Source organism: Clytia hemisphaerica, unplaced genomic scaffold (genome assembly GCF_902728285.1).
Source record: "Clytia hemisphaerica strain Z4C2 unplaced genomic scaffold, Clytia hemisphaerica genome assembly, whole genome shotgun sequence".
In the NCBI taxonomy this organism is placed as follows: domain Eukaryota; kingdom Metazoa; phylum Cnidaria; class Hydrozoa; order Leptothecata; family Clytiidae; genus Clytia; species Clytia hemisphaerica.
In genome coordinates this window covers 89,071-113,937 of record NW_027104071.1, presented here as the reverse complement: position 1 = coordinate 113,937, position 24,867 = coordinate 89,071, and the positions used below count along the sequence as shown (strand labels likewise).

General features: G+C 34.9%; 3 protein-coding genes across 4 annotated transcripts; all 3 read left to right on the top strand.

Moving 5' to 3' along the window:
• Positions 1-1,378: 1,378 nt before the first annotated feature.
• On the top strand, positions 1,379-6,951 carry LOC136812487 (roundabout homolog 1-like). The gene is made up of 11 exons (XM_067068987.1): positions 1,379-1,563; positions 1,996-2,289; positions 2,544-2,834; positions 3,069-3,344; positions 3,643-3,936; positions 4,305-4,548; positions 4,916-4,974; positions 5,232-5,549; positions 6,025-6,327; positions 6,611-6,720; positions 6,898-6,951. The coding sequence occupies exons 1-11, from the start codon at positions 1,497-1,499 to the stop codon at positions 6,949-6,951; spliced, it is 2,310 nt and encodes a 769-aa protein (XP_066925088.1). The 5' UTR covers positions 1,379-1,496.
• Positions 6,952-15,132: 8,181 nt separating this feature from the next.
• LOC136812491 (uncharacterized) lies at positions 15,133-19,262 on the top strand. 2 transcript variants are annotated; one of them, XM_067068992.1, is made up of 2 exons: positions 15,133-16,476; positions 19,174-19,262. In XM_067068992.1, exon 1 carries the CDS (start codon positions 15,359-15,361, stop codon positions 16,427-16,429), a length of 1,071 nt encoding a protein of 356 aa, XP_066925093.1. In that variant the 5' UTR covers positions 15,133-15,358; the 3' UTR covers positions 16,430-16,476; positions 19,174-19,262. The 2 variants fall into 2 exon arrangements, with proteins under 2 accessions (XP_066925093.1, XP_066925092.1); XM_067068991.1 differs by lacking the exon at positions 19,174-19,262 and adding an exon at positions 18,162-18,251.
• Positions 18,162-19,459, top strand: LOC136812492 (uncharacterized). Its single transcript, XM_067068993.1, has one exon. It carries the CDS (start codon positions 18,210-18,212, stop codon positions 19,335-19,337), a length of 1,128 nt encoding a protein of 375 aa, XP_066925094.1. The 5' UTR covers positions 18,162-18,209; the 3' UTR covers positions 19,338-19,459.
• Positions 19,460-24,867: the final 5,408 nt, after the last annotated feature.

The following is a 24,867-nucleotide window of genomic DNA, read 5'->3' as shown; positions in this document are numbered from 1 at the left end:
GCTCACTTTTTGAAGGGCAAAGGCAGATTTTGATCAATCTTTTTAAAAGTCTCCTTTCTTAACTGAAACAAGTTTACAAGCTTAGTGTACACTAGTGTTTTTGGGCAACTTTTGATATTTTTAAAAGGCAAAATTTTCCAAAAGTTACTGAAATTAGCATATCAGAAACAGACCGAAGGGAGTTGTTCCTTTTCACATCATAAATGAAGTTTGACAGTCTAGTCACAGTCCTCAGTCTTTCAAAGTCTAAAGGAAAAACAGAACTTACAGCTCACAAGTTTGGCTACAAACAAATTCACATTTCTAAAAAAAAATTAAAAGTTGATACATGCTTTTTTATAAGAACCAGTAAATTTTGGCTCTGGCAGCTGGGCTTTTTTGAAATTTCCAGGCTGAAATATACTAAAAATGTTCTTAAATTGTAATATGACTTTAAGAACATTTCATTGATTTTGAGCCTTTATAAATAAAAATTTGGTGCGAAAAATATAATGACTATAAATAAACCCCTTTGTGTAACCTCTTTAATTCTTGGCTCAGTCCTTGGTCTTACTTAGTTTGTTCTTAATTTATCATTTAATTTATAAGTTTTTGCCTATTTATTAGTATAGTAATGATAATACATGTACGTTCTCTTTGTTTAAGCATTTTAAAGATGGTAATTATTAATTGTCAAAATAGCCCTTTTCATTGAAAAAGTGGTTCAAAATGACATTAGGAAAAAATTCGTCAATGAAATACTGAGAAACATGGAGAAATCTGATGAATCTCATGCAAAGCTTAATTCTATCTGTCTGGCTAGCTCAAAAATCTGATTTTTTTTCTATTTTTTGAATGTTATAGATATCCCTCTAACCATGTACACGATGTCAGAAACAATTTGAATGAGAAAATTAAGGTGACTTCACTCTCCCATTTACTAGCAATTGACTAGCAATGTCCTTAAGTGCTATATCATTTTGTTCTTACTGTTTGTGATTTTAATATATTTTCTTTTTTATTTTAAGATTAATTGAGTATTGTTTAAATTAATAATTTTAGATTAATTTAATTGTTTAAAATTTTGAGTCTTAGTATATTAAATTCTTTTGATTTCTGCTTTTTGAAATGTTCTTTCTGATCTAGTATTGTTGAAATATTTGATGATTGCTTTTTTTATTTACTTTGTATCAAAACTTCTCTTCCCAGTAAATCAAATGAACAGGTGTCCCATATGAGAATTTTATGTTGAAAGTTCATGTTTGAATTATTCATGTAACTTTATTTCACTTTTTGATTTTTGTAATTGTTTTTGAAACGCTACTCATAAGAATCACATTCATAATTAAGTAAAATTTCATGAAGATTTCTTATTTTGATTCATGTCTTTTTCAGTTTAAATCAAAAAAATAATATCAAATCTCCTCTATACTCACATTTACAAGAAGATATTCAATCAAAGAATATTTTAAAGGAATGTTCATATCTTGCAAAAAGGGGAAGAAAAGTGGAACAAAATGAACAATTACATCAAGCTTTTAATATTTATTTCTTTTGTCCTCACAAAAGGACAGGATACAGACAGTAAGTATTTACCATTTTAAGGTGTTTTTTTTTATTCTCTTACTTGACTTATTACATGACCAGACTGATTACTGACCAAACAGAATAATTCCAATACTTTACTGTGCGTCCCTGTGGACTGGATGAATTTCACACTCACATAACTATCTTACTTATACCTGCTTCTTTTATTACATCATTGTTTCACTTTGACAATGTAATGACATACAGTACATGACTGGTTTACAACAGTATTGCAAGCCCTGAACGGAATATTTTTCTTACAGTATTCATTTTCAACTTTAAATTTGATAATAATAAATTAATAGTAATAATGATGTTTTACATTATGTACAGAAACAATAAATCAATCTATCGAGAAACTTTTCTTGCAACACTGTTATAACCTTTGCTAGACACGAACAATGACATATAATTTCCACAAACTTTCAGAACGTGTACCATTTATACGATACCACCCGCAAAGTGTTGAAGTATCTAAAGGTGAAAAAATACAACTTCGGTGTTACGTGTACGGCAATCCAATACCTAAAGTGACTTGGTATAAAGACAATGTACCAGTGACTGAAAATAAGGCTGAAGGTAGACTTGTTTTGGAAGATGAGAGTCTAGTTATGCAAAAAGCTAGACGTAGCTCCAAACATGACGATACTGGTGTTTACTACTGTGTTGCCAAGAATGAAGTTGGAAGTGACCGCAGCAATAACGCAACTGTAAAAGTACGATGTAAGTAGTGCAATAACAAAAATGACTTGACTATAACTATGTATATACTGTATAATACTCAACGACCAATAAGACTCCATACTTTACTTTGACTTTTTCCACTTGTTACTGAAAATATTTATAAATTGAAAATATTTATTTGCATCATAACTCTTTACAACTTTCGATTTTGCTCACCTTGTATTGCAAAGTATTTTACACTTGTACCTTTTTTTTACTTTATAAACGTTTTATGTCCTATTGATTTTCACCAGACATCAGCAACCGTTTTCGTTATTCACCACAAAATGCTACAGTAGAAATGCACAAAATTCATATAATGAAATGTCGACCGCCAAACTCATATCCAAATGCAACAATCGAATGGTACCATAATGATGTCTTAGTACAACCTAAACAATACCAAATAGACATTTTTGACCTAAACGGTGATTCTCACATACAATTTGGGCGCATAACTTGGGAAGAACGGGGGAAGTATACATGTCATGCCTCAAATAGTGAAGGCACAAAGAAGTCAGAGCCTGCATATTTAACAGTAAAAGGTTTGTAGAAATAATTTAGTTCCCTACATTTGAATTTTGAAAGTTATGAAAATTGTAAAATCATGCGTGTCAGCTCTTCAAGTCAATAAATTATTTATTTATTTTAGTCAGAATAAGTACTCTTGATCAATTCTATCTTTGTATATGAAAGTCCTACTCTTGCTAATCTTGGTGTCTCAATTGTCTGTTTTTAAGTTAAAACTTTGAACATTTTCAATAACACTTTTATTTCAGTTATAAAACCTGATTTGTATTCCCATTGGACAACAGTCGAAGCTTATGTAGGGAAGACATTACAATTACAATGTTTCAACAAATTCAAACCCGAGCCAGATCGAACATGGATGAAACGCGAAGGCGACATGCCAGAAAGCAGTCGTATTGGCTATCAATATGATAAGTCAGTCATGATCATCAATGGTGCAAAAATTTCAGATTCTGGGGAGTATGTTTGTACTGGAGAAAATGAAGCTGGCAAACAGTCTATCATTGTCAAAGTTATAGTCTACGGTAAAGATATTTCTTGTTTAGTTTTTCGTTTGTTTGAACTGAATTTTATAATATGTTCTTTCCCTCAGACATCAAACTCTGTGATTCAATGTTCTAGCTTGTCCATTTACAATCCAGTACTATGTACATTTTTATTTATTATTATATTGCATTATTTAAAAAAATTTTTTTCAAGAGATAACATCCCAAATATTCTATCCAGGACAAAGACTGGGGTCGTTTTGATTTTATTTGTTGTCTCTTCAACGTCCGTATGAGTATCAGTTTAGATAAAAAACGTCAACTTTAATTTCTACAGAGAAACCAACGTTTCTGATACAGCCGACAGACATGACGATAGGGCGTGGTCAAACAGCCACATTCCAATGCCAAGTCAAAGGCGGTAAAAGCCCTACCATAGAATGGTTTTACAACACCAAAGCCTACAGCCAGAAATTTCAATCCGGAAATGTTATTGTGACCAAGGATAACGATTTAGTGATATCAAATGTTGATACTTTTGGACAACAATCAGTGGTGTGTACATACAGAGATAGTATCAGTCGAAATCAAGATAAGAAATTCTCACCCAAAGTATTCTTGAAAGTGACAAGTAAGTAGCTTTTCTATGTGATAAGCTTTACAATCAGCTATCATAGTTTGCAGAGGGGTACGAACTCCCCTAGGGTTATTTTATCCCCCTTTATACCCATCCTCCTTCTGTAATGAAATCTTCATCCCCCCCCCCTAATCCGTCTCTTTATTTACCAAAAATCTCATTCAAAGGAAACTTGCTCAATGCACCCCAAAAAAAGATTACAAAGTATATAGGCACAAGTTAATAGCTTCACAATATAACCACACACACCATTTGTATTATTGGAAAGTTGGTGCTATTCAAAGAGAGGATCAGAGAGGGTATTGCTGCACTACTTAGACCTTCAATTTCGTCATACTAAAACTTTATGAAAACCTCTTTAGGTTCAGTTAACCCTCCTCCATCAGTACAAGTTTTAACAGAAGTCAAAAAGACGGAGAAGAGTGATTTAACTCTACCCTGTGTAGTCCGTACCTCGGCTGGAGAACAGGCTTCCATCAAATGGTTGACAGCCAGCGATAACAGAGAAGTTGACACAGGTGCCAATACTGTATGGATAACAGCTGGTATCAACTCTGCCAATCTCACCATTCAAGGACTTCTAACGTCGGACAGTGGAGGCTACAGGTATGAGTTTGACGAATTGTTATTTCTATCATTTATCTTTATAGCCCTGAGGGACTTTAAAGTTGATGCAAAGTCTGGGAATCTATTTTGCTAATACATTTCTTTCACAGGGATAGAGTTCATATTTTACTGGGATGACACAGTAATTTAGGACAGTCTTTTGAATATTTTTGCTGGGTCCACGTCTAGCTATCTATGAGCAGAATAAGACATTGGAAGAAGTATTCACTTGGTTATTGCTCTGACATCTCTTTCTTGAAAGAATCTTCTTTTTTATAAGAAATTTTAGCAACTATCCAAAAAGGGTACTTATAACCGATACAAGTAAGCAATTGCCGTTTGTTAACATTTTACATTTTTTCCACAGATGTGTCGCAGAAACTCCTTCTGGAACAATCTCCAATATCACCATGCTTCAAGTCAATGGTAAGCTCATTGTATTGAAAGAGACATGAATATAAACATCTTTCACTTAAACGCTGTCTAATCTGTTTGATAAGGTACCCTGTCTTATTGTTTTACTCTTGGGTACTAATTAACCGCTAGTTAACTTTTTTGAAAATTTTTTTTTCAAGAAATTCTAATCCATATTAAATTGTGTTTCTGATCCCCCATTTATTACATTCCCCAGAGTATATAAACATGTATCGATTTATAAATCATCGGCTCGACTTCTTTTTCAGCTTTATTATCAGAGAAGCCACCCAAAATCACAAACCTGAACAGCGTCGGTACCAGTGCCACCTCCATCACACTATCCTGGGATCGACCTAAAACAGCTATCCTCCTACCAATCACCTCATATTTCCTTAAAGTCAAGAACACTGGAACACTAGAAACAGTTGAACGATTTGCTGCCGGCTCAGCCACCAAATATGTGGTACAAAGTTTAGAACCGGACAGTACTTATCTGATCACCATTAATGCCATCAATAAAGTTGGCAATGGAGTAGCGGCTAATTTTCCGTTCACCGATACATTGGATGCTAATGTTACTCCTGGTAAGATTTGAAGTAATCTCGGTAGCTCGAATGAGCTACCTTATCGGCCAAAACTTAGTCGGCCTTAATTTTAGTCGGCCCAAATTTTTAGTCGGCCCAAATTTTAGTCGGCCCAAATTTTTAGTCGGCCCTAATTTTAGTCACCAAGCCAAAATTGAGTCACTTAGGGCCGACTAAGTTTTGGCCGATACGGTATAATTCTTCTTTTTGGCTGATGAAGTAGTAGTCTACTGTATTCATATGTTCGTTGTTATGTATAAGAGAGTTATCATCGTAAACATTGTACCTAGAAAACTTAGAGTCTTTATTTTGTGAAAAAGAGAGATATTCATTTGCATTCATTCTGCTGGCAAAATGTATTGACTCATAAGGGGGTTTTACAGCAGGGCTCTATAATGTAACTCTTGAGTTAGACTTCTGATTTCCTGATAGTAGTCCCACTTAAGAAATATATTTTTTGTTTTTCATCTTTCAGATCCATCAGGGGCAGAGGATAAGTTGGAGGATGTGAATCTTGGTATCTCCTTGGGAACTGTCACAACCTCAACAATCGAAGTCAGATGGAATAAAGTATCAGCAAATCGCATCACTGGTTACATTGTTATGCATCGTGAGGTTTCCAAATCTGCTTTTATTGAAAGTGAAGAGATCACTCCTACTAAAACCTCTCTCGTGTTGTATGGTTTAAAAGCCAACACGGAGTATGCAATCAAGGTTAAAGCAGTCAGCTCTAAACATCAAAAGGAGAGCAGCTTGAAAACTGGCAAAACGCTGAACCGTGAGTAAATCAATTTTTTTAACCAAATATAACTAAAAATACAACGAAATGCCATTCTTTGGATTTGATAAGCCGATGTTTAATCCTTACACCGTATTACTTCGAATGAACGCCCCCTCGAATAAACGCCCCTTCCTAAAGGCAAAAAGGTGTGGCTCAAAATTTGAGGTCAATGCTTTTTCCAGCTTTGTTCAGTTTGAAAACATTTTTCTCCTCTCTTGCTGTACTTAGGATCGTGAGTTTTTGTATGTAAGTCATATTTGGTGATGTTTTTTTTCCTTAGGTCTTCCACCAGTTGCGAAGAAGGTTTACATAGAGAAATATTCAGCTAGTGACATGATTGTCTTCTGGAAGATTTCATCTGAAGATCTTGACCTTGTCGACACTGTTGAGGTATGTTGTAGCCACGGCAAGAATACTATAGTATGTTTTAGCGCACCCGCTGTTTACAAATACGGTCTAAGGCTGCTCTTAGCTAGCTTCATGTATCAGTAATTTGTATTTAAATGGATGCTGTGAGAAGTTAATTTGAAAAAAAAAATTGAATTCTTTTTTCGGCCTCGTTTGTAGAAGGTTGTGACTCACAGCATGATGAAATTTGAACTCGCAAAAGCGGCTTATTAAGCTTATTAAGCCATGCGTGAATCTTCAAAATGGATAACCGACTTGTTATGTGTGACGTCATAGCCATGTCATTAATCGGATTAATTACTATGAAAGATGACACAACAAACTAATGCCTCAGAGTTTTCATCGCGTGCATTATATTTTAATAGGACTCGAATCAAATGACCCTGCAGGATTACAAATTTTCTTCGTATTATATGATAGTTTTAACCCGTCAAATACTATCATAAACTATCACTTACGCTACATCATCAATTTTAAAATTTCCATCATTTCATGAAAGTGAGAGAGAGAGAGAGTGATCCGTCCTAAAGCAAAAGGAATCGGTCTAGATCTAAGATATATTAAAAATAAAATAGTCCTAGGAAATCATAGCGCTAGCCAAAGGAAGAAAAGTACTAGTAGCATAATAAATATTATATTACTAAAAACAACCAAGATAATATCATATGAAAGTGACATGATGCAAAGTGTTACCGTCATAATGGGGTTGCTTTCATAAGAGAGGGGTAACTTTCAAAGCCTCTAAACAACAAACTTTTCTAGCCTGTAATTCATTTCAGTAACTGGTTGGAATTTGATGTAAAAAAGTCATGTTGTGACACCATGTTTCTGACTTCTGAATAAAGGACTATAAAACTTTTCGGTCTGGAGGCTATGACGTTACTTCTTGTAATTAGAAATTCCGAAACAAGATAGAAAGCTTCCATTTAATTTCTTATAAAAGATCAGTGTTTCATTTTCTAGTGAATCGTGACATCGACCATTATAGAACAAACGATAAAATCGTTATCTAGCTCATCAAAAACTCTTATTCTGCTTCGGGGGAAATAATTTCGCAGCCGATAATGGCGGCTCATATAGTCTAAAGCGACTTTTACAAAGCTTTAACAAAGGCTCTAAACAATCTAGTTCGCTCTAAACAATCTGATAAATTGTGGGCATTCTGTCTATCCGACAATCAAAATTTTTGACCTACACCTGTTGTTTTTTTTGGCTTTTTGAGCCATTTTAATATTTCAACTACAAATACCGTAGAAAGAATAAAAGAATATAAACCAGCTGCGCTGGAAGCTCCGGCTTAAGAGATTAAAAGATGTGAAAGATGAGCTTGTTGAGTTAGTTGTGTTCGAACGTTGCCCACAACAAACTACTAACCAGAACAGATCAGAAAGCAAAGCAATAAATCTATTGCAGAGCGAGTATGAGAAATAATCTGTAACGAATAAATAAACCAGCTGGAAGTTTAGCTCTTCTAAGTGATTACACATGCACTTTCTTGCTTAAATAACCAAGCCCATACCCCGCCCACTCATCCTCAACTAAAAAGTTCAAAATTGGAGCTAAAGGAGATAAACATTTAGAAGTCAATATTTCCAAGTTCTTATAAATTTATTTATTTCTAAACTTGCCAATAGCGAAGCAATGATGCGCCGTTGATTTGATTGTCCGGATAAAATTCGTTAATGGGATAAACTTTCGCGAGGATTTAATTTCACGATTGGGCCTACCGCGAAATTTAAAAATTTGCAGGGACTTAATTCGCGGGTGGCAATATTTTCACGATTTTGTGACTTAACTGTCAAATCGTGCATTTTGGTTGTTGAAATACACATTATTAGCACTTCTTTGATGCCAGTAAACATTCAAAAAGTATTTGTTTGACAAATTTTGAGTTTTGTTTAGAAATATTTCGCGGATGAGGCCTTTCCAAATTTCCATTGAGACTTAATTTCGCGGATGACACCCAAATCCGCGAAATCAGCAAAATTCAATCCCCGCAAAAGTTTATCCCATTAAGCCACGGGTTTTTAGCTAAGCATTATTTTTTCTGCTGGGATAATACTTGGAAAAGAGTAGGATAAACCAAATAAAATGGTTCAATAGTGTGTATGTAATAAATACTGTTATATTTGGAAAAAACCTGTTTCGCGTTTGAAAAATGTTCAAAAGGAACGGTCGCCCCAGCCAATGAAATTACGACAAAGTCCAAAAAATATCATTTTCAGTTATAACACTGTGAAAATTTCTCCGATCTTGTTCAAATTTACGCAGGAATTGTGTTTTAGTATCCTTTACTGAATTCTCATAGTGATATGTTTGTAAAAATCTGTGTCGGGTTTGAAAAATCAAAAGGAACGGTTCGCCAGCCGCGACGAAATTACGACAAAGTCCAAAAACGATCATTTTCAGCCATAATACTGTGAAAATTTCTCCAATCTTGTTCAAATTTACACAGGAATTGTGTTTTAGTATCCTTTACTGAATTCTCATAGTGATATGTTTGTAAAAAATCTGTGTCGGGTTTGAAAAATCAAAAGGAATGGTCGCCAGCCGCGACGAAATTACGACAAAGTCCAAAAACGATCATTTTCAGCCATAATACTGTGAAAATTTCTCCAATCTTGTTCAAATTTACACAGGAATTGTGTTTTAGTATCCTTTACTGAATTCTCATAGTGATATGTTTGTAAAAAATCTGTGTCAGGTTTGAAAAATCAAAAGGAATGGTTGCCAGCCGCGACAAAATTACGACAAAGTCCAAAACGATCATTTTCAGCCATAATACTGTGAAAATTTCTCCGATCTTGTTCAAATTTACACAGGAATTGTGTTTTAGTATCCTTTACTGAATTCTCATAGTGATATGTTTGTAAAAAATCTGTGTCGGGTTTGAAAAATCAAAAGGAACGGTCGCCAGCCGATGATATTGATGAATACGACAATAACAAAGTCCAAAACAGGATCATTTTCAGCCATACATAACACCACAAAAATACTGTGTATCAATGGCTGTGTGTTTGAAAGTTTCATTGTCAAGTTTGAAAATCCAAAAGGGACAACCACCAATTATATATCATCATGAAATATGACCAAAAGTCCAAAATAGATCATCTTTACAGCATAAAATCATGAGAAACACACGTATTTGAATTCGCTTGACAAGACACAGACAAGTTCTTTTAGTGATAACTAGCAAGTGAGATAAATTAATACCAGTATTTACACTTGCAGCTATCTTTTTACACTAAAAATATGGTAATCAAAAACAATGAAAGCAAATTCTCACCCTTCTCTAGCAGAAAATTTGGCAAGAATATCGATTAGGTTTTCTCGTGACCAGCCAATGTTTACTTCGCTAACTGATTTGTACTGGCAGTTTATTAGGAAGCTAACTTCATTTTCATCAACTTTTCTCTATCGATTGCTCAAGCAGGAGCGCACAATAAGGGAGATAATATCTCGCGCTTTCGTTTTCTTCAGCGGGTTTCCCGCTCTCCCGAACATCCGATAGAAACCGAATCGGGAAATACTTTTTTGGAATCTTAACGCCGTCCCCCCCAACACCCATTTTAATGCTCACCTGCGGCTAGAGCAATAAGGTATAAATCCTTAACCAGTGTAATGGATGTACTTGACAGCAAAGAGGAAGGGAAAGGGCAAGGGGACATTTTCTGCACTCAAGGGACAGACGAGGTTGAAAAAGGAAAGGGGACAGATGGGCAGACAATCTCGGTAGAACCTCCATGTTGAGGCCCTATACCTGTCTTACCTTTTACAAAAATCTAATTTTCATCAAATAAGAGAATATCTGAAAAGGGGTTTTGGATAAATTGGTCGAAATGATTTGAAAACATTGATTCAGCTTTTAAGAAGTTCAACTCAAAAAAAGAAAAAAGTTGATAGTGTCAAAACAGTCTAACACAGAGAAATTATATTCAAAACAAAACTTGGTTCAATGGGTGGTGTAATGGGATTTCCGAGCCCTCCATCTGAACTTACTTACTTAAATTTTAAATTTACTTACTTACTTAAATTTCATGATCAGATAGAGTACATATTAAAACAAAAGTAAGGGAGGCGAGTGCAGAATGAACTTTGAGACAAAGAAAATAATCTTTAACATAACCAGCTCCTAAATATACAAAAAAATGTTACACTTACATTGTGAAAATAAGTCGATGAAGGTTGAAATAACTTCACTTGTCTGCTTGTCTACTTACAAAGAAAATTTGACCTCTATATATACTAGGTCCCTACTCCTAAAATAAATGTTAATTGCCTGATTACATAATGGGTTGGGGTTAATGCCGTGAGCCTTAACATTTCAAAATAACAAAGTCGTAAAATAAAACATAAGGAAAGATCAAGAGGAAGGTAATTAAAGTATAGTGGGGTTTGAAAGTAGTTAAAGGGGTCAACAAAAGAGGGGTAATGGCAAATAGCCTTCGGAGGAGCAAATATACTTTGATATTGACTTCAATCATGCGAATATGGGGAAATGGGGAAGGGAATAAATGGCTTCCTGAGATTATGTAACCTCGGGTGTCTGCACGAATCCAAGGGTTAATTTGGTAGTGGGTTCAGAATTTCATTGAAACACGACACCAGGCATCTGCTACTGAAATGATTAGGATTGTAAAAAATTGGTCCACTATCTTGAGGAATTGGTTTAATCTCGTTAATTTATAGTTGGGAAAGCGAGAACGTCAATCAATATCTTTGTTCGTGGTTTTAAAGTTTAAAGATATTTTAATTATTTTGAATAAAAATAGAAAAAGGATAAAGATATACTTTGTGCACATGTTGTAGTAGTATTACTAGCAAGTAGCTGTCGCTATGAATGCCCCGCCGATAGCAGATATAGCCCAGAGGAACTTTGCTCGGTGTTACTAGAGCTGTTTAAAGTTAAGAAACACGAGCCGATGCGGCTAAAATTTCCTCAATAATATCCATACATAACGAAAGTGTCAATCCAAAAAAAAAACATGTTAAATCTACACTTTCTGATGCAAAGTGACCTGAATTAAAACCATTACAGGTTAAGCAACATGTTAAGAACTAGAATGATATCAAAGTTGATTTTCTTCAATCACCAGATAAAAATCACTTTTGAAAACCCAAACATAAGAATGTGTACTGTGAAACTGAAAGTGCTTCCCTCCCATAAAGAATACATAATGCAGATTAAAGGTGAATTCCAAAATGAAATTGAATACAATTTCATTCATTTGATTTGAAATTTAAAAAGTTAGTAACTTTGGACTGGTGGCATACCGTAGATATAATCTATTTGTATCAAAGGTTACTGAAAATTATCTGAAAAACTTTAACAATGTTTATACGTGTTTCTGCAAAAAGTTTTCAGTTAGTTTGAATAAAATTTCTTCATGGTTACTTAAAGATATAAATTTGATAGTTGCTCTCAAAATTGGCAGTTGAATCAGATAATTTTAATAAAGGTATTAATCTTCAGGGATTAAATTTCCCGGATTTCACAGCCTTTGTTCTTATTTACAAAAGACCATAAAATAAAATCCTAAGAAAATCTGAAAAGGGGCCTTCAGCGAAAATTAGTCACCATGAAAATATTAAAACATCATCTAATCCGCCACTGTACACAATTTTTTTCTATCGCTGTAATCCACTTCCACTTCCCTGGCAAGCAAGAAAGCGGAGATTCTTCAACGAAATGACTGTTATTTCAGACACCGTGTCCCATTGTAACCACCGTCAACATGGTTAAGGTGGTAGTCTACCGAGAAATGGAAAATCATCGAAAAAATTGTCGAATTTTGGTTTTTGGGTGTTTTGAGATCCTTAGGTCTTTCTGAACATCTCCTGGAAATTTCAGAGAGATATCTTTATTTTTCAGGTCGCAGTGAGCATTTTTGTCCTGCTGGGTGCTTGAAAAATCGCCCTAGCAACGGAAAAAATCCCGTTGCTAAGGACTTATTTTTTCAATCTCGGCCGAAACATAGCAATGTGATACGCCAAAAGAAAGCTCTTTTTACGCCCTTTTCGAGCGTCAAAATATTATTTTCCGTGGCATTACGTCATCCTTAAAATTAAAGATGGTAGCTTCAGTAGTGTAACACATCAAAACAAGCTGAAAAGCAAGCTGTTAGCATGATTCTGCAGATTTCTTGGCAGGTTTTAGATCAAAACTTAATTTCTTTGATGGAAATGATTTGTTTAAATGAAGAATAGACTCTACAGAAGCCATAAAGTTGCTGTACATTGGTTATGTTGCTGGATTTCTACGAAAAACATTTAAGTTGCCGCCATTTTGTTTTGAGGAGCATATAATAGGCGGTGAGAGGCGGTGTGTGCTTTTTGGTGGCTCACATAATGTTTTGTAGTGGATTTAAATGCAACTGAGATATTTCCAAGCACAACATGATGTAACAGAGATGGAAATGTGCATTATAATGAACTGGACCTAACTTCTGGAGACGCACATTCTCATCTGACACCCGCCACTCATAACAGCCTTCCTTCGGTCAAGAAGCCAGCTCATTGCTCATTGTCATCTAGTCTATGTGAATAAAAATATGCACACAAAAAGTTTTCATGCCTACAGAGAGTTATGCTGGACTTTCAATGAACATTTTGACACACTTATGTGGCTGTTTTCACCCAAATTTGATGTTATCGCAAGATTACCGCAAACTTTGCTATGTATACATGACTTTAGCGCAACATGTTTTTGTTGATTTTTGGATATTTTATCAATTTTTGTGAAATGTTTTACTTTAACTTTTGAAACCTGACTGGTTGGATGAGTATTCAGTGAAGAAATTTTTTGAAAAGAGCTTTCCAACTTAAAATAATACCCATTTTTGCAGACTTTTGCCTTTTTCTTTGATTTTCTCAAAACGCGTTTCCGGGGGTTTGCATTCACCTTGTCAGAAATATCTTAGGATTGAGAGTAGCTACAGACTTGAAATTTTCAGGGAAGTTTCCTTACATGATTGTGTATTGAATGAATGGATTAAAAAGTTTTAAAATTGGTTTCCTGATTTTTAATCTCAAAAAAGCGTTTTTTTCAGTTTCTTACCCCCTGGAAAAAAATTTCAATTTTTTTTTTCACTCATTCCAGACCTTTTCTAAATATTAGTCATTTAAAAAAAAAACTAACTTCATAGGTCAAGCCGACTATTCAGAAAACCTGACACAAGCAAAATAAAGTATTTTACCCCCTGACTGATTTTACCCCCGTCTTTGGTTATTTTTAGAATTTTTTTTTATTTTTAGAAATGTTAATAGTTGATATACATTTCCTGAAAATTTCATTACGAAATGTAAAGAAGTTCTTGAGTTATTGCAAAAAATGTGATTTTTTGACTTTTGAAATCTGGCGGTAGACTACCACCTTAAAACCTTTTCACTTCACAGGTAGGTACAACATTGTGTTTGTATCTTATTGGAGGAGGGGGTTTCATGGTTGGCGGAGGAGCGGAATCTGCCCTTTTTTCGGACGGAGTGGCGGAATTTGGCGAAAATTTAGACGGAATTACGGAATTTGGGTTCTCTGACGGAGACGGAAAATTAGACAATTTTAGTGCGGAAAAACGGAATTTAGCAAAAAAATTTGCGGAATTTCGGAATTGGTAAAAGATTTTCAAAATTTGCGGAATTTTCGACAAAAATATTGAATTTCAAAGGAATTTTCGGTGACGGAATATTGGTTTAATTTAAGACGGTGTGACGGAAATTGGAGAAAAAATTGGCGGAATTACGGAATCGGGTACCCCCTGAAACCCCCCCCATTGGACGTCTGGTTCTAAAAAGTCAAAAAGTTTGTTCAGTTTTGATTTCAGCAAAGTACGCTCCTACGTTTAACATCAACACGGTACAGTGTGCAGTGGTGGTATTAGTAGAGACAGTGTTCGAGTCTGTTCATAATATGTGACAAAACAATTCAAATTGAAATTACTCCAATAGCGTTTGTAATAATAAGCTTTTCTTAGAAGCTTGAAATGTTTTGTCCCAGTCTGGAATTCAGGTAACTAGGGGTGAAAATCTTCGGCGTACATACACATCGAGGTACCGTTCTGCTGGCACAGTGGCATAAACAGCATTTTCAAAGTTTGCTAAAGCTTCAATATTGGCGTAAAGAATTACTGTATTCACAAAATAGTATCAAATACTCCATTCCATAATCTACGATTCGTTTAAAACTCAGCCTCCTAAATATTTGGGGTAGGTAAAATATGTACAAAGAAATTCATACTTTTCCAACCCGGCAAATCTTTAAGAGAAGCAAACAATAGAATATAATTACCCTTTCCAAATAAACCTCTTCGGTGGCGAGCATAGTCTACTCTGACGTAATTGTAAAATTTATGTGATGGGAGTTTGAGATAGTAATGTAATGTTGTTTGGGGAATTTTATTGCATAAATTATTCCCTTAATGTCCGACTATAAAGCGAGATAGAACGCGCAGCTAACTTCAGTTCAAAACGCGAAAGCAACAGGGCGGCATTAGCTGCGAGAAAATCAAAACAATTTCTTTTAGAAGTAACTCTCGTCGTGGAAGGATCAAAAACAAGACACTGCAAGTACAAAAGATAAGTTTACTAATTATTTTTTCTTCTATTTTAGCCTAACTAATAAAACATGGAGGATAACTCAGTTCCTGATAATGCAACTCTTTTACAAATGTTTGAAACCATGAAGTCTGAAATGTCAAAACTCAAACAAAACAACTCTCAACAAAGTCAAAGAATTAACCTCTCTCCCCCAGCAAGTGATAATGATCTTGAAGATTTTGATTATGATTATGATGATGTAGAATTATACGCATCACAAGATGAAATTGATTTAATAGACCCAGTTGAGGAAAATGGGGGAGAGGAAGAAGAAGTAGAATATGAATCTACTGAACAACCTTCTTCTTTAACTGTTGCTACTGCCACAGATGCAGCTACTGCAAGTACCAGCCCCAAAAATAAAAATGATGAAATTGGAGAGGATATATTTTCAGAAATTAAAGTAACTAATTCGAGTGATTCTCAAGGAGAAAAAATTTCCGAAAGTTGGGCCAAAATTATTGATGATAGCTTCCATGGGCGAAAAGATAAAGATGATATTAAAAAACTAAGAGAAATGTTTCCAACACCTAAGAATTGTACGTTACCTACCCCAAAATTAAATATTGAAATTTGGCAACTTCTTAATGCTTTTCAAAAAAGATCTGATGTTTCATTGAAAATGATCCAAAGAAATATCATTGCCGGAACAAGCGGTATTATCGAGCTCGTCCAGGATGTCTTGAACAACAAAGCAGACAAAAAACAACTAGTACAAAAATCAACAGACATAATCGGTTTGCTAGGACATGCCTCAAATGAAATATCTTTGAAACGTAAACAATATATTAAAACTGCCTTGAAAGATGAATATAAAGATTTGGTTTCCATTACAAACCAAGAAGACTCCAAATCAAAATCATCTGAAAAACTTTTTGGAGAAAACCTAAGTGAATGTATAAAAGATCTTAAGCTGAGGAATAAACTTAAAGGCCCCACTACCTCAACACGTGGAAAACACCGAGGTGGTTACAGTGGTAGATTCCAACCTTATAACAAGGACAATTCGTCTTTTTTAGGGTACGGCCGGAGGGGGATGTCCTCCTCCACCCAATCAAGCCAACCCAAACAAAGATTTTACAAAAAGAAAGGAAACTGAATGCCTCAGATGCATCAACAGAGCAACAGAACAACACACCCTCAGAGGTAAGCAATTTTCTAAAACTTTGCTCTCATAAAGTAGAAAAATTTCAAGGTGGTAGACTTTCTAATTACTCTAGCCAGTGGAAAACACTAACTAGTGATAAAAATATTTTGGATATGGTTACTTATGGGGACACTATAGAATTTGAGAATGAGGTTCAAAGTAAACACTTTTGTCTAAACCAATATGATAATGAAGATGAGAGCTTAGTCCTCTCTGAAGTGCAAAAAATGCAAAAAAGGGGAATTATCAAGGAAACTTCTCATGAAGAGATAGAATATGTATCTCCCATATTCTGTACCCCAAAAACTGATGGTGGGATAAGATTGATATTGAATTTGAAAAAATTAAACCAACATATAAAATTTCGTCACTTCAAAATGCAAACCATCAGGGATGCTTTACTAATGATAAATGAAAATGATTTTCTGACATCCATAGATCTTAAAGATGCATACTATAGTGTTCCTATTCATAAAGATTTCCAAAGTTATCTCAAATTTCAATTTAGAGGAAAATTGTTTAAATACACCTGTTATCCTAATGGCTTAGGTCCTTGTCCTAGAAAATTTACCAAACTAACTACTGTCCCCATGAGTGAGATAAGAAAACAGGGTCACTCTATATGTGGTTATATAGATGATTTCTTAATGGCTGAAGATTCATATCAGAGAGCCTTGAGAGGAACATTAGTGGCTGCAAAACTTTTTGACTTTGCTGGGTTTGTAGTCCACCCAATTAAATCTCAGTTATTACCATCACAAAGAATTGTTTTTTTGGGATTCCTTATTGACACAGTGACAATGACTTTAAAGCTCACAGAAAAGCGCTCAAAAACTTTGAAAGACCACATTAACAAACTCTTGACAATCAAAAAACCAACAATCAGATATGTTGCTAAGGTCATTGGTCATATTATTTCGGCACTTCCGGCTTCAAAATTTGGTGCATTACATTACAGAAAACTTGAAAAGGACAAAACTAATGCATTGTTTGAAAATGACCACAATTTCGACGCCCAAATGGGCCTTAGTGAGGAAGGAAAAAGAGACCTGATCTGGTGGAGAAACTCACTTCCTTCACTAAAAAATTGGATAAGACCTCCCAAAATAGATGAAACCATCTCAACTGATGCATCAAAATTTGCTTGGGGTGGAATTTTTGACCAAAATATAGGAGGCTCATGGTCACAATCTGAGATTGAATACCACATTAATGTAAAAGAGATGTTAGCAATACTTTTCACTTTAAAAAGTTTTGGGGAAAAATTTGAAAGTAAACATATTACTATATTGTCAGATAATACAACTGCAATTGGGGTGATAAACAAAATGGGCAGCAGCAAGAGTGTCTTATGTGACAATACATGTCATCAGATTTGGGAGTTTGCACAAAAACACAACATGTGGATAACATGTTCTTACATCCCAGGAAAAGACAACATTGATGCTGACCATGAATCAAGAAAAAATTATAAAGGGAGTAACTGGATGTTAAACAGAAAGATATTTTACAATGTTTGTCAAGAACTGAATTACTACCCGGATATAGATTGCTTTGCAAATAGACTAAACCACCAGACTCCCACTTATATATCATACAAGCCAGACCCAGGAGCAAAATTTGTTGACAGCTTCACATTAAACTGGTCTCATTTAAATTACCCATATGCCTTTCCCCCTTTCAGCTTGGTGGGAAGAGTCCTACAAAAAGTCAAAACAGATCGAGTCGAGAGATGCATGATAGTCGTCCCAAACTGGCCCAGCCAGCCTTGGTACACAAAATTAACAAAGATGATGGTCTCAGAACCAAAAATCATAAAACCAGGTCAGAAAGTCTTAGTTTTACCGGAGGACCCGACTGCAATTCACAACATCTGGAAAAGAGTGGAAATTATGATCTGCCTTGTGTCAGGGAGGAATATTTAAAACAAGGGTTTTCTGAGGATGCTATTGATATTTTAATGAAAAGTTGGCGCTCGGGAACTGTAAAACAGTACCAACCAGTAATAAAAAATTGGATTAAGTTTTGTGGGAATGACATAGATCCTTTTCAACCACCCATAACAAAGTGTCTTGATTTCCTCTCATCTCTTTTCAAGAATGGGTCAAGTTATAGCCAGATAGCAAATGCAAGAAGTGCTTTATCGTCAATTGTATCACCAATGCATGAAATAACCTTTGGTAGATTACCAGTTGTAAAAAGGTTTATGAAAGGCATTTTTGAAAGTAGACCTGTATTACCTAGAAATAACATTATCTGGGATGTAAATATTTTATTTGATTATCTTAGAACTCTACCAGATTTAGAAGCTCTGTCCTTAAAACAGCTAACTCAGAAATTAGCAATTTTACTGGCAATTGCCTCAGGCGGCCAAAGACTTCAAACTGTCCATGCTATTCTTTTAAAAGATATCATTTTTCAAGAAAATAAGATTATAATACCTATTACATCTGTTCTAAAACAAACGAGACCCTCAAAACACATTGAGCCTCTGACTATCAGAAAATTTGGGGACAAAGAGCTATGTATACACTCTATTTTTATTTACTATATTGAATTTACAAAACCATTAAGAAAGGGAGAACAATTATTTATAAGTTATAGAAAGCCACACAAATGTGTCACAAAAGATACTGTGGCAAGGTGGTGTAAACATATATTAAGAAACTCTGGCATCGATACCTCTATTTTTTCAGCACACTCGACCAGATCCGCAACGACATCTAAAGCGAAGTTACGTAAAGTCCCAATGGAACACATCGTCAGAAATGCTGGATGGGCAAACGCTCGTACTTTTGCAAATCATTATGACAAAACTGTCATTGAAGACATCAATCTCTTAGAAGCTTTAACAAATTGAATTATATTAAAAACTTTTTGTTGCTATATATATTAAAATTATTTGACTCAAATTGTTGTACTCAGATTACACAATAGTCATTCTCTTAAAGAAAAGAAAAGTTGAATTTATATCGAAAAGAATCGATAATACTGTCTAAAATTCTTTACTCTGAATTCCGAAAAACTTAGGCACACTACGAAATCTCGCTTTATAGTCGGACATTAAGGGAATAATTTATGCAATAAAATTATCCCAAAACAAACGATACTTACCTGTAAGTTGAAGTTTGTTGGGAGTTTTATTAATAAATTATTCCCAGATGGATGAGTATAAAGTGAGATAGAACGCGCAGCTAACTTCAGGGTTCGTAGCATAGCCGAAAAAGTTTGGTACATTTGATGGATGAGTATAAAATGGGTGGGTTGTTAGTGGTGGGTTCTATCTCACTTTATACTCATCCATCTGGGAATAATTTATTAATAAAACTCCCAACAAACTTCAACTTACAGGTAAGTATCGTTTGTTTTGGGATAATTATGAAGTTCTCTGTAGTCTAGCAAGCTAGACGACTAATTTATACATAGTAGAAATAAAGCAAAAAGTAATGAATGGAACAATTTTAGTCGTCTAGAAACCTTTGTGCACTAACTCGAAACAAAAGAAAAGTGTCAATATTGCAATTATAATTTTTTCCTGCTCAAAATAATTCTTGAGAAAAAAAATATGTGTGGATTTGTGTATTGATTGAAAGTTTCATTTGAGTTGATTTCGTTTTGAGAGTTTGTTGTTGCTTGATAAATTGTTTTCTCGCTACGCAAGTTTCTGCGTAGCTAGCCCCTGTATCTATAAGGCTGGAACACCGGATTCTTCCAGTCGTTTATACAAACTAAATCCCGTCTTATTATTATTATTAGTATTACACGGATTATAAACGACTCCAGTCTAAGTTCTCTGGAATTTCGATTGCATTTATTCAGGTTGATTCTTTATGACTTCTAATGGTACTTTTTCTAACGAGTTTGATTACTCTGTTCTCACACTTATGTCTTTTTTTTCGCGTCCTTTTCCGTGATTACTTTTATTTATATTTTTAAAGACAGGTAAGAAGGCATATTGATGTAACTGCCATGCTCAACCATTTTTTTGCTGTAACACTGTGCTTCAAAAGTCCACGAGAATTAATCAGTTTCAGTTCATGTTGTTAGTCATAGTATAATCTCATTGGCATGTCTCACTCACTAAACCTTCTGTAAGAAACTCAATGTTGGTACCAGTTTTTGGCACGTTTTGGCGCAAGGCTTACTCTTTGAAAAATTACTTTTGGCGCATGCAATATCCATATAGGGTATATACTGGGTTTTGTCGATTTCTACCAAAAATTTCAATTTAATTTCCTTCAAAATGAAGTCACTATATAGGTAGACAGTATGAATTAACAGTCAATTTCCCTTTTGTCTACGCCTTTATAATATCAGTAGGGTTTCGGTAGAGCAGCGTATTGACTGTGTGTTAAACACACTGTCATTGAAGATGTCATCCATTCTATTCTGACAATCGTATAAGGTTTGATCCAATATCAGTAGTCTGATAGTTATTCATTCAGTAGTAAACAATGTCCCTCAACTAAATCCAGTTTTAGTTTTGAGCAACTACGTTAAAAAGATATTAACCAAGCAAAAATCTTGTGTGCTGTTTGTTGTTTGTGAAACCTTTAAAGCTGTGTAGACTGGCAGTGCAGACGGGACTTTCGATTTCTCGGTTTCACAAGTGCTCTGTGTAAAATAATGCACGAAAGTTAAAAAAATATCACGAAAAAAATCTGAAGAAACAACATGAATATTTTTCTGGCGAGCAAGTCCTCTACGTGAAGCAACAAAAGCCCCTGCGGGGCAATAATAAAGTGTAAGCTTGTTAAACTTCTGGCTCAAACAAACATTCGAAAAGTAGCCAAAGTAACTAAAAATTAAGATCATTCAAAAATACAAGCTAATAGATTAATAATATCAGACAATTATATGCATTATAAGCTTGCAAGTGTCTGTGGGAGTGTTGCCTGTGTCTGTTTGATGGGAGTTGTATATCTCCATCTTGAATTGGCAATTTTGTCTGCCACAGTTTTTTTAATTTCTTACAAAACATACAAATGTTAATCCAAACAATCCTAACAATCCTAATCCCAATGACTGTTTAGACCATCTCAAATGTTGCTTGTACTGGTTTGTGATCTAAAATTTCTCTATTCCCGCGAACCAGACGGGTAACGCCTCGAACATCGAATACTCCTCTATTTCCCAAAACAAAATAATCAATATTAGGCATAGTTCGGTATGTTTGGTATGGGTATGGTATATGGCGTACTTCAACTCTATTTTCAACAGCAGGGAACTCGTCATCAGCTTGAAGGTTGAAATCACCACCGACGATGAAAGGTTGTATTCCACTTATATTCCTCATAAGTCGGATGAGGTCCCTCGCAGTGTCTGCTTTATGTTCATTTGTAAAACCATTGTGCGGTCCATGCCAAGAGGCGAAAAAGACAACTCGTCCAGTTGGTTCCAAAGTAGCTCGAATCACTTTCACTCTATTATTCTGATTATTGGGAAAATAATCTTGGTGAATCATTTGTCGAAACAATCTATTACCATTGATCTCATACATTATATTTACGTCATCAACTACACCAACATGGCGAAACATGTTTCGTTGCCAAATAATTGCTACATCACTATTACCATTGTCAGGACTTATTTGATAATCCTGTCCTAGAATTTGCATTAAATTGTCGCGATCTCGACCATTACATTCTTGTACAAATATAACACTGCATTGTCGAAGTCGAGTTTGGAAACGATCTCTGATGTGATCCCGTTTTTCTTGTGCAGCACCCGGTCCACCAACATTCAAAGTCATAATTTGGATAGGAGGGACGTTATTATTGGCCATGATGAACAAATAACAAAGGTGCAGTACTGTTTTAACAGTTATTCTTACTGAAAAAAGTAAATTGTGCGTATGAATATGTTATTGTGCGTACATGAATGTGTACCTTAAAGGTAGAAATTTTGGCGGGAATTTAATTTGGTGGATGGCCGAAAAAGTTTTTAAAAGGGAATTTAATTTGGCGTTTGCTGAAAAATTTATCCTTAAAATGGCGTAAAAACAGCAACAAAAAAAAATGCAAATACACCTTAAAAAAGTTCATATTTTCAAAAAGTTTAATTTGGCGGGAATTTGATTTGGTGGATGGCGGAAAAAAGAAATTTTGGTGGAAATTTCTTGCTTTAAGGTACTTCATACACACACATACATAAGAATACACGGTAGATTTGCTAGAGTTAAGGATTCAGGATTTGATATTCTGGATTCAAAATCGATATTCGTAAAACGTCAATAAAAATTTACTGACTAATGCTAATGACTTCAAATAAAAAACAAAAGACAGACGTTATTATAAAAATTAAGAATTTGGAAAAAGGGCGTGGCTATTTCGTTATTCAGCAATTTTTCAACAGTGGTACTTTGAAATGCCCTCCAGGCTTGGTAAATTGCTCAAATCACTCCAAACCAAAAACAGATGCAAGTTGACAGAAGCAATGCCCACCAGTTAAGAAACATCAAAAGGGCGTGGTTTTTTCGTGTCTTAGGGAAATTCCCCAAATAGAGATTCAAAATAGCTCCACTTTTCAACTTTGGAGTGTTCTAGAAACTTGGGAAATGACTTTAAAGGGGGGGGTAGAAGGTTTACGGTGACACGGTATCGGCCTTTTTTTTGTCCGGTATTTCGGTATTTAAAATGCTGCCGGTGACGGTAAATTGCCTAAAAATGCTTCGGTATTTCGGTATTTACTCGTAAAACTTCGGTATTTCGGTAACTTTAAAATCTTTCCAAACTGTTTTCTTCATAAAGAGACTAAACTTTCTTAAATTTTAGAAAACTACACCCATGTTTTCTAAAACGATCATTTTTGAAACAGTATGTATATACCACTTTAGCTCCCAAACAGTAGCGTGGTGACATGGGGTCATAAACAGCTCCATCTCTAGTCAGTCTAGTGGCAACCTTTTTGTGGTTATAGTCCATCCACTATCCTTTCTTTAAGTAATGACTTTTACAAAAACAGTGCTACCTTCCACAGGAAAAAATGTTCGATTTCCAAGGTTGGAAATTCGATATTTTTGGGTTGGAAACTTTGGTTTTATAATTGAAGGTTGGAAATTTGAGCGATTACTTTAAAGTGATTTGGAAAACGTAAATTACCCATAGGTTTTGTTGAATAAACCAATGCGCTTGAAAAATCAAGTGAAAAAAAAACAATGTAGAAATGACAATTTTCCAAGGCTGGTTGGAAAACATGACTTTTTGGGTGGGAAATTTTTATTTTCCAAACAGTTTGGAAATTGAAAAAAAAAAGGTCAAAAATCGATGTGAAAATACATATTTTTGTAAATTTGATACCTCAGGTTGAAAAACTAGACTTTTTGGGTCGGAAATTTGTGTTTCTCCCAAACAGTTTGCAAAACGTTAAAAATCCATGTGGAAATTACATTTTTCTAAGATTGAGAGCCTTACTTGGAAAACTAGACTTTTTGGGTTGGAAATTTGTGTTTCTCCAAACAGTTTTGAAAACGTTAAAAATCCATGTGGAAATTACATTTTTATGAAATTGAAACTCTTTCGATTGGAAAACTAGACTTTTTGGGTTGGAAATTTTTGTTTCTCCGAACAGTTTGGAAAACGTTAAAAATCCATGTGGAAATTACGTTTTTCTAACCATTTTCTGCGCATGCTCCTTTGAGAAAACCACAAGCGATTTTTCGCTCAAAACTGTTTTGATGTATAGCAAACCTGGATATTTGACTATAATGTGAGCAGTCAAGCTGTAAGTTTCCGTCAGGTGAGGCGTCGCTTCGGAGCGGCCTCGGTCAATCGCAGTGAGTTCGCACAGTGAAGCACATAGGGTACTTGTGTCATAGTTTCAAATAGCGCCCTGCTGAGCTGTGTGAGTGATCTAAGATCAACTACGTATCTGTGCGAACAATAACGAGAGATTGACCGGGAGCCATCGAGCCTAGGCTAGCGAGTGACTGTTCACAAAAACAATAACCTTGCTTAAGATCTCTTTTCCACATCTCTGCCATCACTTTTTGGATTTTGGCTTTTTTCAACCTAGATTTTCGAAAATTCCAACCTTGTTAAATTTGGATTTTGGCTTTTTTCCAACTGAATTTTAAAAAATTCCAACCTTGTTAAATTTGGATTTTGGCTTTTTTCAACCTAGATTTTCGAAAATTCCAACCTTGTTAAAGTTTGGATTTTCGCTTTTTTCAACCGCGATTTTCGAAAATTCCAACCTTGTTTAAGTTTGAATTTTGGCTTTTTTCAACCTCGATTTTGGAAAGTTCCAACCTTGTTTAAGCTTGGATTTTGGCTTTTTTCCAACTGAATTTTTTAAAAATTCCAACCTTGTTTAAGCTTGGATTTTGGCTTTTTCCAACTGAATTTTCAAAAATTCCAAGCCATGGAAAATGCAACATTTTCAACCTTGGA

Bases quoted from the DNA above. Each gene is read 5' to 3' on its own strand.
- LOC136812487 (XM_067068987.1), top strand. From the start codon at position 1,497: ATGAACAATTACATCAAGCTTTTAATATTTATTTCTTTTGTCCTCACA. The intron at 4,975-5,231 runs GTAAGCTCATTG...CTTCTTTTTCAG, and splicing joins CACCATGCTTCAAGTCAATG to CTTTATTATCAGAGAAGCCA. The intron at 6,328-6,610 runs GTGAGTAAATCA...TTTTTTCCTTAG, and splicing joins AACTGGCAAAACGCTGAACC to GTCTTCCACCAGTTGCGAAG.
- LOC136812491 (XM_067068992.1), top strand. From the start codon at position 15,359: ATGGAGGATAACTCAGTTCCTGATAATGCAACTCTTTTACAAATGTTT.
- LOC136812492 (XM_067068993.1), top strand. From the start codon at position 18,210: ATGCATGATAGTCGTCCCAAACTGGCCCAGCCAGCCTTGGTACACAAA.